At 40.8% G+C, this 17,635-nt stretch overlaps 2 protein-coding genes across 9 annotated transcripts in view; both read left to right on the forward strand.

The window, feature by feature from the left end:
* Positions 1-537: 537 nt before the first annotated feature.
* ccdc107 (coiled-coil domain containing 107) lies at positions 538-7,280 on the forward strand. Its single transcript, XM_007577276.2, has 6 exons — positions 538-897; positions 2,472-2,686; positions 2,767-2,836; positions 2,930-3,020; positions 4,298-4,407; positions 5,028-7,280. The coding sequence occupies exons 1-6, from the start codon at positions 756-758 to the stop codon at positions 5,375-5,377; spliced, it is 978 nt and encodes a 325-aa protein (XP_007577338.1). The 5' UTR covers positions 538-755; the 3' UTR covers positions 5,378-7,280.
* A 141-nt stretch (positions 7,281-7,421) lies between these two features.
* The window catches only part of kcnc2 (potassium voltage-gated channel, Shaw-related subfamily, member 2), a 66,689-nt gene continuing 56,475 nt past the window's right edge, over positions 7,422-17,635 (forward strand). For 4 of the 8 annotated variants that reach the window (XR_001659385.1, XM_016663360.1, XM_016663364.1 and 1 more), the window contains exon 1: positions 13,293-15,265. Coding sequence is in view for 7 of the 8 variants with exons in the window: in XM_016663360.1 (XP_016518846.1) it covers positions 14,708-15,265 (558 nt within the window). In the remaining variant the exon portion in view is untranslated. Of the gene's footprint in view, positions 8,246-13,292; positions 15,266-17,635 lie in introns of those variants that run through there. The other 4 variants (XM_007577297.2, XM_007577306.2, XM_007577313.2 and 1 more) reach the window with 2 other exon arrangements.

Here is a 17,635-nt window from a genome sequence, read left to right on the forward strand (position 1 = left end):
TATCTATCTATCTATCTATCTATCTATCTATCTATCTATCTATCTATCTATCTATCTATCTATCATTTTATTTTTCCAAGATGATTTTTACTTTAATTACTAAAATTTTGGAGTGGCCGAACCAAATTTACGACTTGAATCTGATCAAGAACCTTTGTCAGTAAGAAATAAGGTGATAACACGGCTTGGAAATCGTCAGAGACACTCTGTCAAAATACCATGGAAGCATGCAAATAGTTCATAAAGACTAAAAGAAGGGTTTAATTGATATGTCAATAAAGATTTTTCCATTACTTATTGAAACTTGTATATTAGGTATCTGATGTTTTCCGATGTGTCCTGAAACGCCTTTCTCATTTCCTTTCAGAAAACAGGTTCTTGTTGAATGAACTAGTAAACATTTGAAACTAAAATCTGTCATTGGTATAATTTTGAATTTAAGTTTAAATAAATGGATGCAAGTATGCCGTCTTCAAAATTCTGTCCATATTTAAAGATTTGTTTTGAAGCAAAAGCTTTTATTGTGAAGGTTCCCAATCCGGAAGTAATCGTGTAAGCAACAGAGCGCAGCTGTTTTGGTGTTAGAGTTGCAAGAGGCAGCTTCCGTCGCCTACTTCTCTCATAACTCCAGTTTATATCTGATTCCAGACGCATTCTCACCGCTTAGTTGCTCTTTACTGGCGGCTAGCGCTGTTTGCTGCTGTTTGTGCCCGGTGTTCGGCGCTGTTCCTCGGCTATTTTCCCCAGCAGCAGGGATGGTACTGTCAACATCTCAACAAGTCGCCCTGGCGTTCACGGCGGTGCTCTTCACGTTTGTCGTCCTGCCGAGGTTGTTCGGTGTCGGTGGGGGGACAGCGGCGAAGGAAACCAAATCTGACCTTCGCTACAACAGAAAAGGTGACGAGTTCCCGTTCTGGCTTGTGTGTGTTTCCCACCAGGCCGCTGGTGTCCTGTGTATGTGTGCGTGTGTTCCCGTCCGTGGCCTGTGTGTGGTTGTCGCGTTTTTCCTCAGGAACGGCCAGGCTTTTACCTGAATAGAAAATATTGTGCCAAAAATACGGTTATTGTGTTAAAAGGAAGGAAATGTAACAAAAAGTGCAACATTATAATTTTTTCATAGGAAATTGGATTTTAAATCTAGTTGAACTTGAAGTGTGTTCATGAGGATATCTGAATACTTGCTGAACTTTATATCCGGATGGCTGCTGTCCATGGTTCTGATAACTTTATTAGTTTTAAACGATTAAATATCCAAACAGGATGCCTTAAAATAGTTATTAAACTTAAGAAAAACATGTTAAGTTAACTATCAAGGTTTTTTCTGTTTTTATTTTTATTTTACTTATAGCATTTAAAAAATAGTCTAGTGTAGATGTGAGTGAAGATTTGATCATTTTATAGGAATATTGGCATCAAACCAATTTATGACCCACACAAAAAGTAAAGCAGTTATGCTATTTAGGGAATACAACTAAAGTTGGATTTGAGATCGGTTTCATTTTAGAATTTTAGGCTATTCGGCGGGGGAGGGGTTATATTAGTGTGAAATGTAAAAAATTAACTTTCTAATTCAATTAGGATTTTACTTATGGGTGTCAGTTTAAAAGAGGCTGAATACAAATGTGTGAACGTTTTCCTTCTTTTCATAAATATACACACCTTTGTGTTGCTCTGTCACAAAATCCCAGTAAATTGTAACAGAATGACAAAATGGCATCTAAAATTGTCCGTGTTGAGTGTGAAGCTCCTCCATTTTGCTCTTCTCTTTGCCAGTTCTGGGGCAGCTACTCAGACGAAGAACACCATGAATAATTCAATAAATGTGGCATTAGCGGCAAGAATCTGTTGCACTTGGCATCATTGTCATGAGAATGTCTTCTTTGCGCACTTTAACCCTCTTTACACATATCCAGTGAGGTTTGTTTACAGCTTATGCAGGTTTTATGGAGCATGTTTAGTTTTCTATCTGCAGCTTACAGTGCTGTAATGGCTGCTTCCAGCAGTGTAGTGTAAAGTAAAAGTAGATTCATGACCCCAACCCATTAAACTGAGTGGATTAGTGCAATCTCACAAAGTCTTTCATTTCCTTTCCTGTTTAACATCCCAAATGGTCGCCATCTTGTTTTCAGCTGAGGAATAAAATGAATGGAATGAAAATTTGACCAATTGTGTTTATTTCTTTCTTTATTTTTGGACACCTGAAAGACAAAACAGACTTCTAAGATGGTAGACAGAGATGGTTGATTTTTTTTTTTTTTTCTCAAACATAAAACTTAGGAATTAAAGGTATTCATCAAAGCAATTGATGTTTGCTGGTACTTTTAGAAACCAAAAATGTTCCAAACTCTTCGTTTTGATGCATCTAATGGATCTGCAGGCAGATTTACTAGTATGACCCCAATTCCTTTTATCGGGGTTCTTGGCACAGTCAGATTCATGCCCCTCCTTTCCCCGTTTCCATGACGCTGTAGGTCCAGGCCCTGGAGCATCCAGGGGCCAGCCCATCAATGTGAGCCCCCCCGGCTCCCACCAGAGCGCCGACAACATCCAGCAGATGAAGAAGCGCCTGGAGCAGGAGATGAAGAGCGACAAGTACAAGTCCAACAACAACAAAGGCTACGTGTTCACCCTGATGCCCCTCTACGCCATCGGAGTGGGCGTGTTTGCGGCATATAAGTTTCTGAAGGTAGCCACTTTACGTCATACTTTACCACTCTGAAACGTAATTACTGAATTCGAAATGTTTTATTTCCTTCTCTGTTGCAGATCAAGTCTTCAGATAACAAAACACAAAAGGATAAGTTTGCTAAAGGGGCCAAAAAGTCAGCGGAGGCAGGTGTGTTTTCCTCTTTGCCTTTGTTCGGACTGAGGCCGCACACATTTGGTTGCGGTTGACTTGTATTCCTGTCTTGTTTGTTTTTTGACACAGAGAACCAGTTAAATGAACTGGAACAAAGGCTGGCGCAGACGGAGAGGATGCTCAACTCCATCCTCACCCAGCTGGACCCGCTCACTAACTGGTCAGGTTTCCTCACACAGAAGTGTCTGCTGTTTAAATAAAAATAAAGCAGTTGTGTTAATATTAATTATTCTCCTCTGTTCTATGGTAGTTAGGTCAGAGGTGTCCAAACTGCTGTTCTTGAATTTTGCGTGGCCAAAGTTTAATAATAAGCAAATTTGTCACTTATTACTGTTTAAACTTTACCTTTAATAACATAAAGTGACCTAATTTTTAAAGGGCAATCAGTAATACTTTTATAGCAAATTTATATCAGTAATAATATCTTGGTTAATGTCAAGATGTCACAACAAAGACATTTTGAATAATGTCAACTTTGTATTAAAAGTGTCATAATTTACCGAATGACGCTTTATGACAACAGTCATAAATATTCATGAAGGCTTATTCATGTTCATGACATGTGTTATGTCATGTTTATGTTAGTGTCATGACAGTCTTATTCACCCCCCTTCAAAGAAAGTGTTACCTTTTTTTTTCTTTTTTCCCAAAAATGCAGATATTCATTACATTTGCTTGAATGCATCCAGAGTTTATAAAGAAGGTTCTCGGGGAAAGGAGGGCCATGAATCCGACTTTGTCAATATTCTACTAATGTCGAAAAATCGCAATTTCACAATTGCAGAGTTTCCAGTAAATTAGAAGTGCAATTAAAATCACAACTGAATGAGTTTAACGTGATAAGTCTTTAGAAAACATGGAGCACCATCATCCCCCCACCATTTCCTGTCGTCGTCTTCATCATTTCTGTCAGTAGTAACATCACTACTGTTGATCATGTGATTCGTTTGATGTGAAAGTGTTTTGGTAAATGCGCTAATTTCAATATAGTTGAAAAACCATCTCATCCGAGTGCAGAAACTTTTTATCAAAAAACATCTTTTATTTTTATTTTTTAAATTGACGTTTCCATTAAGGAAAATTATTTTCCTAATTCCAATTTGCTCAATTATATGACTAATAGAAACGCAGGTGCTGCTATTGTTGCTCGAAATGGACTAAAAACACTTTTTACACCAGAAAAACGTTAGAAGACTGGAATCAGAAAAAGACAATTCTGATGTACAATAGTTTATTTTCTACAAAACTAAGAATGGTTTGTCATAGAAATATTTGATGATTAAGGTACAGTCAGGCCAAAATCCTGATGCCAGACCAATCAATTAGTGCACATTAACAATAGTTTCCTGTTGCACATTCACCTCTACACACTTGAGTAGATTGTATAATCTCAGATTTCACTGTAATTCCGCGTTTCTGTCCCGTTTTCCTCCGTAGCGTGAAATCCGTTGCCCAGGAGCAGAAGAACGAGATCATGTCTCAGCTGCAGACCATCCGCTACCTGATGAAGAAGAGAGGAATGGACTGTCCGCCGCTGAGCGCCAACGGTGGGCTGGCAGAGCGGGCTCTGGGTTTCTGTGGGGTCTCCACACGAAGAATCACTCACACAAATCTGTGTGTTTTAAAGTCTGAGCGATGGATAGTAAAATATTTTTTTATTCTGCTTTAAGATACCCAAATCAAATGACTGGCTCCCCACCAGGCCTCTATATAACTCAATAGTGAACTAAAGAGGGAATTTGGCCATTAAATCATATTTATTGAAGCAGAGATGCATGTAAAAGCTGGAAGTCAGTGGATGTTGAAGACTGCCAGTGTAAAATCCATAGAAATTAGGAGTTGTGCTGTAATGTGAAAAAATACTTTAAGAAATCAGAACTGTAACAAAAGTGTCTGTCCATCATCACCTAAAACAAGTCTTCACACTGGTTTCCTCATCGACTCGGCCTCACCGTTCCATTTCTTGACCATCGTTTTTGAATTCCCAGCCCCAGCAGCCCTTCGCTTTGAATCTCCCTTGGAGTCGGTTTTGCATGAGAGGCAACATATCTGACGGTGATGGTCGGGGAGATTTGCAAGAATCAATGGAGCCCAGACTTCTGTGTTGCACCTGCTTTACATGGAAGCCTTGTGGTCACGAGGCGCTAAAGTCTGCTCTGTGTTTCAGACGTTTCCCGCGGCCGGAACCTGGACGAGCTGATCGAGTCGATCGGAGCCAGCCAGACCCCCGTGGCGGTGGACGTGCAGCCCTCCCCTGACTCCCTGGAGGCTCCAAAGGAAGCTGCTGACGGCAGGGATGAGGCGGCGGCGCAGGGCGAGGACACGATGGAGCTCCGACCGGAAGAGTCTGCTGAAGAAGAAGAGGAGGAGAAGGAAGAAGAAGAAGCAGAGGCGGATGATAAAGGGGAAGACAAGGTGGAAGATTCAGAGTGTTCTTCATCATGCGAGACAAACATTGAGCAGGTGTGTTCAGAGCAGCCTGGAACCGGCCTCAGGAGGCGCAACAGGCCTGAATGAACTCTCCACCAGGAGGCAGCGATGTGACAGTTTACTAGGAATATTTATTATCTGAAAGGCTTCCACGGCTCACATAGTCATGACATAAAACGTAAACCTAAAACGGATCTGTTTGCATGTTCCGGTCGCAAAGGACAGCAAAGAGCTGCTGCTGGAGGATGCTAAGCTACGCTAGGCTAGCTAGAGATAAAATGCGTTTCTAGATCTCGGTGTTCTCCAGCGAATAACAAAACATTTGAATGTAATCAAAAAGATAATTTGGTAAAACAAAACAAAAAGATTCATTTACACGCAATGGTACATTTAAAGGGTTTATTTTTGTTTGTTTTTGGGGATTGTGGCTTCCAACTAATGAAAACCTGAAATACAGCTAATTATCAGATAAAAATTTTTTCTTAGAGCCAGCTGAAAACGCACAAATAAGAAAAACCTGGTAAAAGCGCACACAGGGTCAGTGCAACCCCCGCCTGACCGCGCACAGGATAAATGTTATCTTAAGACTGCAAGAGGGTTAAAAGGTCACGTGCCTCTATGTTGTTTTTTCCTACAGTTTTTCATTCCACTCAACCTTCCAATGATGCACTTTGTACAGCCTGTAAGATATTTACCGGCATTTGTTGTTTAGTGCAGAATTAAGCAGAGTTTCCTTTAGAGAGGATAAACTCTCAAAGAACCTTGAATTATGAGTCACAACAGTTAATTTCCTTTTGGGATCAATGTGGTGGTCCGGCTGAGACGTTTCCATGACAACGCAGCAGCATAATCTTTTTCAAATATTGCATTGATTTTATTTAATTAGAGCAGGTGGAATGACGATGAAGTTGGCAGCAGCTGGACGCCATAATCGGCAAAATGAATCGGGCACTTTTTAAAGCTATTCCGACCTGAGATGCACCTGGTAGTGTAATAAGACCTGCAATGCAGACTATATTTCACAGACATCACTATTTATCTAAAGATATTAACACCTGTGTGTTTTTGAGAACCTTTTTCTCCATGAAACAGAAAAGGGCAGAGGGGTTTTAAAGGTTTATAGAGCAGCATTTGTTTGTCCGTGTGAAGGCATGCAGACAGAGCCGCTTGAACTTCTCACTTTTTTCACCTCTTGTCATCCGTTTTCTTTTCACATCTGTCTGAATGTTGAAGCCAAACTGTTATGCAGAAGCTTAGTGTTTCCTTGCCTCGTTGAACACTTCTCAGCTCCCACAGCAGCAGCCTAACCCTGCAGACAGACACCCAAGATGTACAGAAGTACGAGTAATGCAGCCCTCCCCCAGCCTGTTGCTGTCCGCTAGCTGAAAGAAGGATCCTACGCCTTTCAATGAATTTGTTTTCTCTTTTATCACATTTTAGATACTTTATTTTTTCCCCCTGAAGAGACTGATGCTGCTGGATGTTGTTTAGATTGCAATCCTATAAAGAAGTGAACTTTAGCTTGTGGTGCGATGGACGTCCAGCGTTACTGCATGGCGTTTCCTTTAGTTTCTATGTTCACAGTGTAACTGCATGAACCGACAATCATTTAATCTGCTACAGACACACAGTGTCACATCTTCTTTAAACTCCTATTTACAACAGTTACCACTCTGCCTTAGCATATTATAATTATTATGAGAAAAAATACACTAATATTTTACAGCGCCATATTAGGACCATTGCAGTGGGGGAGTAAGGGCACATTTTTGCCGATAAATCTCAAATATTCTAGAAAAAAACTGGGTAAATTCTGAGTTTGAAAAGTCCAAAGTTAGAAATTTTCTTGGCAAAAAATGTGGAAATGTTCAGAGATTAATAACAAAACTAGGAAATTTTCAACTCTTCAAATTTTGACTTTTCAAAATTTTCTGTTGAAACTCATTCTCACATTTTTATCCTTTCAAACTCTGAATTTTCCTTTTTTTTATATAAAAAATTTGAAACTTGGATAATTTTCAAATGTTAAAAATGTTTGACTTTTGAAACTCAGAAATGTCCTAGTTTTTTTTTTTCCTAGAAAATGTCTAAGATTAATCTCAAATCTCGAAGTGTTTTTGGCAGACATTGTTTTTATCTATCTACAATGGCCCTAATATGCTATACAAAATAACGCTTATTTGTTTATTTATTTATTGTTTTAAAGTGAGCATGAGTGACTATACTTATTGATTTCAGCTGCCTGGATTAGCCTTGTTGCTAAATCAGATGTCAAAATCTGTTGGATTGTGTTGAACACAGATTAACAGGTTTAACTTTTTTTTTTTTTTTTGTTCATTACAATTGAATATTAAAACCAAAGCATTTTATTCCTGAGCTGTCCAGCCCTGGGCCGGGTGGCGTATTCAGAAAGCTGATCTTTTACAGCTCACAAAGAAGATGTTTGCCTTATTTCGTCACTGTTTTCATCCCTTATTTCCCATGTGTGCATTGTTAAAGCCTATGATGATTGTTCCATGTTTGGGCTGAGCGGACAAACTCAGCTTGCCTTGGTAGGAAATAAAATTGTAAAACAAAACTTGATCTCCATCATATTAAGAGGCTGAAATATGTCAGGGATGCTATTTAAAACGAAAAACTGTTTGAGTTTGCTGGGAGCTGTGGTAGTTATAGTCTTAACCGATACCAGGAGGAAGGATCTATGACGGTTCCCCTTTGCGCACATAAGATGCAACGGTCCGTCACTGAAGGAGCTCTTCAGTTCAATAGCTTCATGTGTGACTGGTCTCTAAAAACCGGAACACCTGCCTGAAAATCGGCATGAAGAATGCGCCAATGATTAAGTTGTCCACCAGGTTGCAGTCTCACACCATTTCCCAGTTCTCGCACTCCGTCACAACCTCTAGAGACAGGATCCAAGAAACCAAAAGAAATGAATCGGACTTACGGTATGGGGTAAGTAAAATTGCCGTGTGTCCATTAAACAAATGTTTAATGGACACACAAATACGTTTCATCTCAACTATCCGCTACTTTGTGTTGATTACTCCACTAAAATTAAATGAAGTTGAGATGCATTCATGATAGCATACCTGCAGATGGCGCCAGAGCAACATGCCCAAAGCTGGAGCCACAAGGTTAAATTAGAAACGTTTTCTACTGGGAAGCTTTGGCCTACTTCTGTGAGCAACATCGTATTAATAAATACATATTTTTTTATTTACATTGTGAGGGAAATGGGTCGAAGAGAGAATTATTAAACAAGCAAGATGGGGCAAATCAGGAAGTAAAGCTTCCCTCTGTTCAGTAGAACAAGGTATTTGGAGGAACTTCTCTAAAGCGTCTTTGCAAATTAAACCACCTCTTCTAATCATAGCTCATAATTAGACCATGCTGAGTTTGTTATTGTCTTCCTTTCATGTAGCATCAGAAAAAAGATAGGGGATTTAGCGCAAATTAGCTTGGCTCTCTCAATTATAAAAGCAACATTTAATCAGCTTACTCGCGTTCCATTGGGATTCCCGCCCGATTCCGTCCAACGGCTCGCGGTGAGCACGAGACGGAATATTTTACGAGCCGCACAGCTATTACGAATGGGGACTGGAGGCATTTAAAAGGAGATGTCCACAGACTGCAGATGACCTCATTCCCAGAGCATGCTCCCTTCAGGGTCATGCAGGACTTCTAAACGCACCAAAGTGATCCCGGGAGTGTTGTGGCATTTATAGCGCATAAGTGGTTTTTATTGGCACCGTTTACATTCCCATGGACTGTTGATTTTACACGACTATAGCTCCTTCTGTGCCAGGCTTTTCCCATACTCTTAACGTCTTTGTGCAATAATGTGCAAAAGGTTTAAAGCATCCCCAAGTTTTTGTATTTTACTGTAAGGAACAGATTCTTACAATCAATCCAGAGGTGCCAAAGAATCAGGATACAATATGAATCGTCATACTTCCAACCAACTTGATCATTTGATAACTTCCTTAGAGACAAGACAAGAAGAGAGCAGGTGCGCTTCGATTTTAAGTTTTCCTTTCATTTTCTCAGTTCTTTCAACATGAGACGGACAACTCAGTGTGATTTTGGCAGGAACTGCATGAAGACAACAGAATTGACATTTTATTTATCAGGAACATGAGGAAGAAGACCATTGTCTTCTGAGACTTGGCATCATGGGACTGTCACTGAAACAGTTGAGAACTCATCCAAACAAATGTGCAGTTATATGAAGAGACGGTTGTCATACCTGGATGTGTCTCGTCTTGATTTGTTTGTTCGGAGACTGCTGGGTTCCTTTCATTCCCTCTCAAAGGCCGGCAAAAATAGCATCTCTTACTCAAAGTGAAAAAGTAAGCTGTTTTCTTGCCTTTATTTGAAGAGACAACTGAAATTGCAGAGGTTTTATTTTAGGTTTTAAACAAAGGAGTGTCTTTTTGTGTCCTGGTTGTCTTCAGAGTCAGCGGGTTTGTGGAAAGCAAACAGAACAGAACTGAAGGTTCTGACAGAGAACTCGGTCAATATCTCCTTTTTTTTAAAATGTAATACAATGTGATTCAGTCATGTTCTTGCTGTTTCTGGACCAGTGCTCTCGTTTCGTTGCTCAGTCTTTCTCTATATTGACTTGCAAAATCATTCATCTTGAAATTTACATTTTTTGCCCATCCTTCTTTGCATGAAAGGTCAAACTCGGTCAGGTGGGACAGAGAGGATCTGTGAATGCCAGTTTTCAAGACTTGGTACAGATTCTCCATTTGATTTAGGTCTAGACTTTAGCTAGACCATTCTAACACATCAATTTCCATATAACCCTTTTTCATTGTGGCTCTAATTGTCTTCTGCAACTCCAAACAGTTTTTTTTTTCTAAGGTAAACTTTCTATTTCATGCTAAAGAAAATCATCTCACACCATGACGTTGCCATCACCCTGTAACACAACAGGGGATGTGTATTTAGTCAGCTTACCAATTAGGTTCTGATGGCTTTAGTGTGTTTTATTTAGAGGTATCCAATTAAAAGAGTCTGAAAACATAGGAACACCATGTTTTGTATATTTTTGTTTTGAGAAAACAGTATGCTCTGTTCTGGCCTCAATAAGCTGTGAGCATAATTTATCCTTTTTAGTACATTTTTTTTTTAAAAAAACAAAACATAATGAAACTAGATTTTTCTCTCCCAGAATCTGTTGTACACGACCACTTAAAGTAATCCCCCATTTCTGAAAAATGTCCCTATGGAAACAAACCAAGGCTGTGCTTCTGGCCTCCATCTCCCCCTGGGACTGATCCTGTCAGGCGAAATGAACCGGGCAAGGACTTTCCATCGGACGTTTTCTTTCCTTCTCCTTTTTTGTGCCCTCCAGTTCCTGATAAAGATCAGCAATCTGGCTGCTCTATTTTTAGTCATGATATTATGAGGAGGGAGAGAAGAACCCGGGATGCTGTTTCCTACCTGCATCATTCAGAACACTGACGGGCTGTTTATAGGCAACGACTGTCCTGGACCACTGTCGTCCCCCGTGCTCCAAGTTAAATGACCTCATTAGTGAAACATTAAAAGGGACTCTTCATCACACATGGAGTTTTTCACCAGCTCAACCTCACGTTGAAGCAAAATTGAAATCAGTGTATTGTAGAAAGTCATCACCCCTGTATTTGCTGTTAGCTGACATCTCCTCTGTTGGCCATTTGGGTATTGGTTGAGTACCTTAGTGTTGGAGTTCTTCCCTCTTGGGAAGCAGGAAGGTTCTGATGAGGGCTTGTTTTGGGTCAGAGGCACAAATAACTTCAGGCTATATGAACTTCTCAATTTTCAAGGTGTCCCTTAAGGGAATTCATCCAAGTTTCCAGGGGAGTTCGGCGCCAATGTGTGTTGAGAGAGTTATCTAGAAGGCTGAGATTGGGGAACCAACTTTTCTAATCGATTTTGTTTTTGGATGTCTGTGCTACGAGTGAGCTTTTTTTTTTATAGAAATGTTTGAGCAAAGATCATCCAAAGGGTTCACAGTGCCAATTCTAAATCAAGAATTTATTTATAACTTTTATTCCTAGACCTTGGCAATAATAATCTTTTCTTCATCCTTAGGGACATTTTGAACAGAGACTCAAAATGCCCAATGTTCATGAACTATGTTGTGATTGCAGCTTCCACTGTCTGTGGTCTGAAGATTGTTGGTGCTTCTATAGTGGCAGCAACACAAACTCCTAGTTAAGAGATCCTTAAGATCTCTTAAGATCTTAAGGATAAAGTGATGCCATTCACAGACATGTTTGCTTTCCATGCTGTTTTCACACCTAATAGTCTGGCAGACTCAGTTTGATTTCGGACTGCGGGTTGAATATGTAACAGACGGCGGGGGAGGAAATGAAGATTGGGGGGCGTACAGGGGAGAAGAACTAACCTAAAAGGGGGCGCCATCATACGGGATATTTACGGGAAAATAATAATATGGGAGCACAGCAGGAAGGAGATAAAAAACGGTATCTTCCCAGCCAAAACGGGAGACTCGGCAGGTATATATTTACCCAGAATGCACTGCGCTATAGTCCAGGCTGGTGTGAATGCACCCAAAGTCTAGGTAAAATCAGTAAATTTGCTACTGCTGGGATTTTTATTATTATTTCCTTGTTAAAGTGACCAGAAGACCTTTCTTCTGTAATTTTCACTAATGAAAGATCAATGATAGACTATTTTTTGCTCCCAGTTAAAATCATTGCCGAAAAATGTCACTATTACTGGAACAGCCTTTTAAATCCACCAGATGAATCTCTAAAATAATTGGACAGATTCTGTGTTTGTTTGCTTCGTCCAGTTTCAACCCAGTTGATGGGGTCTAAAAAGTTGGAGTCAGACCCCCTCTGTCACACTGCTGAGCAGAGACAATGGTGTGGTTACACCTTTCAAATTTAGAAGAAAGACATTGAAATGCAGAAAGATTGCCTCTATGCAATCTTGGGGTAATTAGGTCACTCAGAGGTTGCAGTTCTACAAACAGGTCTTGCATCAGGGGATAATGACGCATGTAATCATGGGAAAAATTACCCGCGGGGTGTCTTCTCGTTGATTGAGCTGTGCTCAGATTCCCTGAAGATGTTCCTCTTCCCTCCTCTCACACTGTGGTGGCTGTCAGACGACGGGCCTTCTGGCTGACGGCTGCTTCGTGGCTCCTTACGGCAAAATCTGTCAGCTGATGACTGGGAGTGCTTGGCTGTCTCGCTGATAGGAACCACCTGCTACTATCTATAGCAACTGAGGATTGATGAGTCACATGGAGTTTGATGAAAAGGATCAAAATGGTGAAAGAAACACTCAATCAAACCAATCCAACCCAATGTGAGAAGTAATTGTACCCTTTGGTAAATCCTGGTTGAACTGATTAGGCTCAGGAGCTAAACTTAATCTGATCAAATCTGCGTCCCGGCTTGCTTTTAGAACAGAATGTATTATCAAGAAATTGCATAGACAAGACTTGTCAGACAACATGAAGTAGGTTGTTAGGTCTCAAAAAGCAACTCATAGTGCCATTTTTTGAGGATTAAATGTTAAAAAAAAGGTACTAGGACTTCAGCAAATAGCATTTAGAGACATTATACACCAATAGAGACAAGATGGAACTTTCCCAGGAGCACATTTAAGACTCATCCAAGGGGTCACCGAAGAACCCAGACCATCTAAAGCACTGCAGACCTCCTTTATATCAGGTAAGGTCAGGGTTCATGATTTAACTATGAAAGAACAACTGGGGGAAAATGACTTGGTACAGTTTTGAGGCCAGAACTACAGTAAGGCAAAAAGAAAACAAAGGCAAAGGTCTTACACGTTCACCCCTCGACCTCCCCCCCCAAAAAAATTATTTAACTTTAGTCAAATCATTCTCACGATGATCCTATGATTTAAATGTACCATCAGTAGGATGCACTTTTGATGTTTATTCTGTTTTTTACACACACACACATATATACAATTTATAGTTACAAAAAATATTCCTCAATTACTGCACTTTTCAAATTAAAAAAAAAAGTTGCTTATTCAAATAAACTTGCAATCAAATTAATTTGCGAGATTAATTGTACTGTGCCCAACACCCACTTCCCAGCCAGTTATTCTGTTCTGTCTTCTTCGTGGTTTGCGCCAGTGGCAACATCCGGTTATTGATCATGTGACTCGCGTGACGAGGAAAAAGGCGCTTCCGTTGCAGTTTTGCGAAATAATGAAACAAACCGATTTTTGATACGGCTGAAAACCCCACCTCATCCCACCAAAACTTTCCACATGGAAACTGCAATGGACTGAAAGAACGACAGTAAATGAGGACTGAGTCGAGCGAGAGAGACACAGAGAGAGAGAGAGACGTCCAAGAAAAGACGAGTAGGAAAGGAGAATGAAAGAAGAGAAGGAAAGAAGGGCACAAAGAAAAAGGATATAAGAAGGTCAGTCGTAAGAATGGAAGGAAAGGACACAATGCAGAAAGGGACGACAGATGGAAAAGTGAAGCTAGAAGAAAGGCAGGAAGGCAAAGAAAAATAATAGAAATGATGCAACTACTTTTTTACTCACATAAGACTGAAGTTTGGAAAATAAATATTTTCAAAATCTCTCATTTTTCTACCCTCAATCACACCTGTAAGATACTCGAATATCAGTGTTCAATACTCCTCCAGACTTCTCTGAAACCTGATAAAACTTCATAAATTCTAGCTTGCCACACGAATATCCCAAACCTCCCCCCATCTAGGACCCTTTCCCCAACTTTGTGGCAGCGCGCTTGGAAACCCTTCATTTGGTGGCGGTGCGGCGAGGTGGCCGGTGGGCGTTGGTCTCGTCTGCAATTACATTCATCCTTGAACGCAAAGTGCAGCTGAAGACCTGTTGATAATGTTTTATTCTCCATCGTTTTTGTTTTTGTTTTTTACGCGTTGGGTTTGAGAAACGTGAATTTCTGACTGACACATCTTCCTCCTCCGCAGATGCTTCTGCTGACCCCCGGCTCCGAAGATGCGGGCGCGGATCGGTTTTCACTGGCATCAACAACAACAACAACAACAACAACAACAACGAGAACGACGTGACAGAAGACGGAGCGGATTAGTTTTTCCAAGACAGCCTCTAACGATGATGCCGTCATCGATTCCCAGAGAGCTGTTGCTGTTGCGCGTTCCGCTGTTTTAGGCGGCGTGCCGGACGCTGACGAGGCAGGCGGCTGTGCGTCTTGGAGAGGGGCAGGGGACGCCGGAGACGCGCAGCAGCATCAACAGCAGCAGCAGCGGCGGCGGCTCCTCACAGTCTGCTCGGGTTCGGATCATCCGGCAGCCTCCGGGCGTCGCTGGGCCGTCAGAGCGGACCGCGCGATGCGCACCGACCACCTCCATCTCGGCGTCTCTCCCTGAGAGCCCATCGAGTCATGTCTGAAACGGAGCGATGGGCAAGTTCGACGACAACGAGAGGATAATCCTCAACGTCGGGGGCACGAGGCACGAAACCTACAAGAGCACCCTGAAGACCCTGCCGGGGACGCGCCTGGCCCTGCTCGCCTCCGACTCGGACATCGACTCCGTGCTGGACCAGCTGCAACAAGTCCCCGGCTTCATCGAGTACAACGCGCGGACCAACGAGTACTTCTTCGACCGCCACCCGGGCGTCTTCGCCTACGTGCTCAACTACTACCGCACCGGGAAGCTGCACTGCCCGGCGGACGTGTGCGGACCGCTGTTCGAGGAAGAGCTCTCCTTCTGGGGCATCGATGAGACGGACGTGGAGCCGTGCTGCTGGATGACCTACCGGCAGCACCGCGACGCAGAGGAGGCGCTGGACGTGTTCGAGCTCAACGTGGACACCACCTGCGAGGAGGACGACGAGGTCGGCAAGAGGCTGGGGATCGAGGACGTGGCGGCGGACGGGAACGTCAGTCTGTGGAGGAAGTGGCAGCCGGTGATCTGGAACCTGTTCGAGGACCCGTACTCCTCCAGGGCGGCGCGGGTAAGGGCGCACCGCCGCGCGCATATGGCGGCTCACTGTCCCTCTCTTTTTTTTCTTCCTTTTTTATTGTTTTCATTCAGAGACGCACAGCTTTGTAGTTTGAAACAAATCAGCTAAAAGAGGAACCAAGCAGGAACCAAGCAGGTTCCTCAGTGCCAAACGCGTGCCACAGCCCACACTTGTTGATGTTGATCATGTCAGAACTTTGCTGCATATATCTTTTCACATATTATGTTTGTTCAGACCCCACTCTTAGAAAGTTCGCATCGTAATGTATTGTTTTCGTTCTATCACTTTAAGAAGGATTAAACCCAGAGGCGGTCCAATATTAGCTGAGGCCCGAGGCAGGGGAGCCCGCTTTCAGTTACGCTTATTGTCCAGCTGCATCTCGATAACTTTTAATACCAAAAAGTTATTTTTTATTTTTCAATATGTCACTTTAAAATGTGAAATCTAATACTTTGAAAAAGTATTTTTGACACACAATTATTCTTATGATTTAATATGAGGCAGGCATAACCTGAGTGAATCCAAAAAGCATTGTTGTAGTTATTTCATTTAATCAGGAAAACATTCAATCCAAACTGAGATGACTCTGTTAAAGTCTATAAATAACTGTAAGTAACCATATTAATTTCCGTATCAGGCCTGTACAGTAAAGAAATCATCTAATTTGGCAATGTCTGACAACACGAAGTGGGATAAATATATAAAAAAGTTTTGTCTTTATGGGTTACAAAGCATATATATATATATATATATATATATATATATATATATATATATATATATATATATATATATATGATGATCAAAATTAGCTTAAAAACAGTTGGACTACATCACCTGTCATAAGTTTCTCTCTTGAGCTGAAATACTGAAATGAACTTTTAAATGATTTATTAAGATGCATCCATAAACCACAGCTTATTTTAAACTTAGTGAGCCGCTTTTGCATTCTTTAGACATTATTCACATATTATCACCTTTCTAAAATAATAGCCCAAGACATTTTTTGCCACAGAAAATTTATTGGGCGAAAAACAATCACTTTAGGTAAAAAGTGACTGGGGCCATTATTTTAGGACGGTGTTGATATTATATGGGAGCCATTTTTCCTCTATATTTCCATCAGTTAGTCAGCCTTTTGTGCATCATGTCAGTGTTTGTGAAGCTCTTGATTCTAACAAACAGTTGGTTACAAACAGAGCAGCAGATAGAGATGTTTTCATACACTGTGATTACATCATTCCTCCTCTTCACTGTCTACAGGTGGTGCCACAAAAAAAGACTATGAGGTTGATGTTTGAACAAAGGAAGCAGTATTGTTGGTTTACATAAGAACAAGAGTTAACCAAACACAATATCTGACTCTACATTTGTACACTTTTGGAGGAACGGTGTTTCTCGTCTTCTTCCTAATCATTTACAGTCGAGAAGCTGAAATACAGCACGCAAAAGTCAATAGCTCTGTTGTCTTACAGTTTGATCGATCAGAGGAATCTGTGGTCTCAAGTTCCGAGGTCATACGGACGGGCTGAGAATTGCACGAAGGATCAATATTGTCTCCACCTGCCCTGGTCCATAATCTAACCCTAACACAGATATATTTACTGAATAAAAGTACAAAAATCTAAGTTGAGCTTCTATAACTGCTAAATCGGAGTGATGCATTAAGCTAACAGGATGAGAAGAAACAGAAAAAGGAGCCGAGATGTTAGCAATATTTGAAGGAAAACCAAAAATTCCACTTTTTTTTTTTTTTTTTTTTTAAACAACTCCATTATATTTTAAAGAATCCAATCACATGTTCGACTAGTCCATGTTGTGGTATGTACCTGTATTACATTTTTCTACTAAATACCCAAAATGTTATCTGCTAGCTATTGTCTTTTTTTTTAAGCTAGCACAGTCAACAAGGCAACAACTCAAGAACAACTTTTTCTTTAACATTAAAATAAGAGTCACAGACATGCAGTGGACAAAGTGTCGCATTTAAAACCTTCAAATCCAGAGATCATAAGACCAACTTACATTTGTTTTATCAACTGAAGTTATAGTTTGATAGCAACTGGTTAAAATTGTGCAAGAGTAATAATTTCACTGTTATTTAACGGAAATGCCATGACTTTATTTTTTCAACTTTTGTGGAGTATTGACAGAGTTTTATGCACATTTGTAATGGAAACGCAACTATTGGCAGCACAAATCTACCAGATGAAACTCCAAAGTTTTAAAACTGCGGTATATCTTGAAACCATTAGCTTTTTCCCCCTGGACATTTATTGTACTGATTAACAATGATCAGGGACTTAACACTGATAAATATCATGTTTGTTTTTCAGCAAAGAGTTGATGGAGCATAATGCT

This window comes from Poecilia formosa, unplaced genomic scaffold (genome assembly GCF_000485575.1).
Source record: "Poecilia formosa unplaced genomic scaffold, Poecilia_formosa-5.1.2 Scaffold9, whole genome shotgun sequence".
Lineage (NCBI taxonomy): Eukaryota > Metazoa > Chordata > Actinopteri > Cyprinodontiformes > Poeciliidae > Poecilia > Poecilia formosa.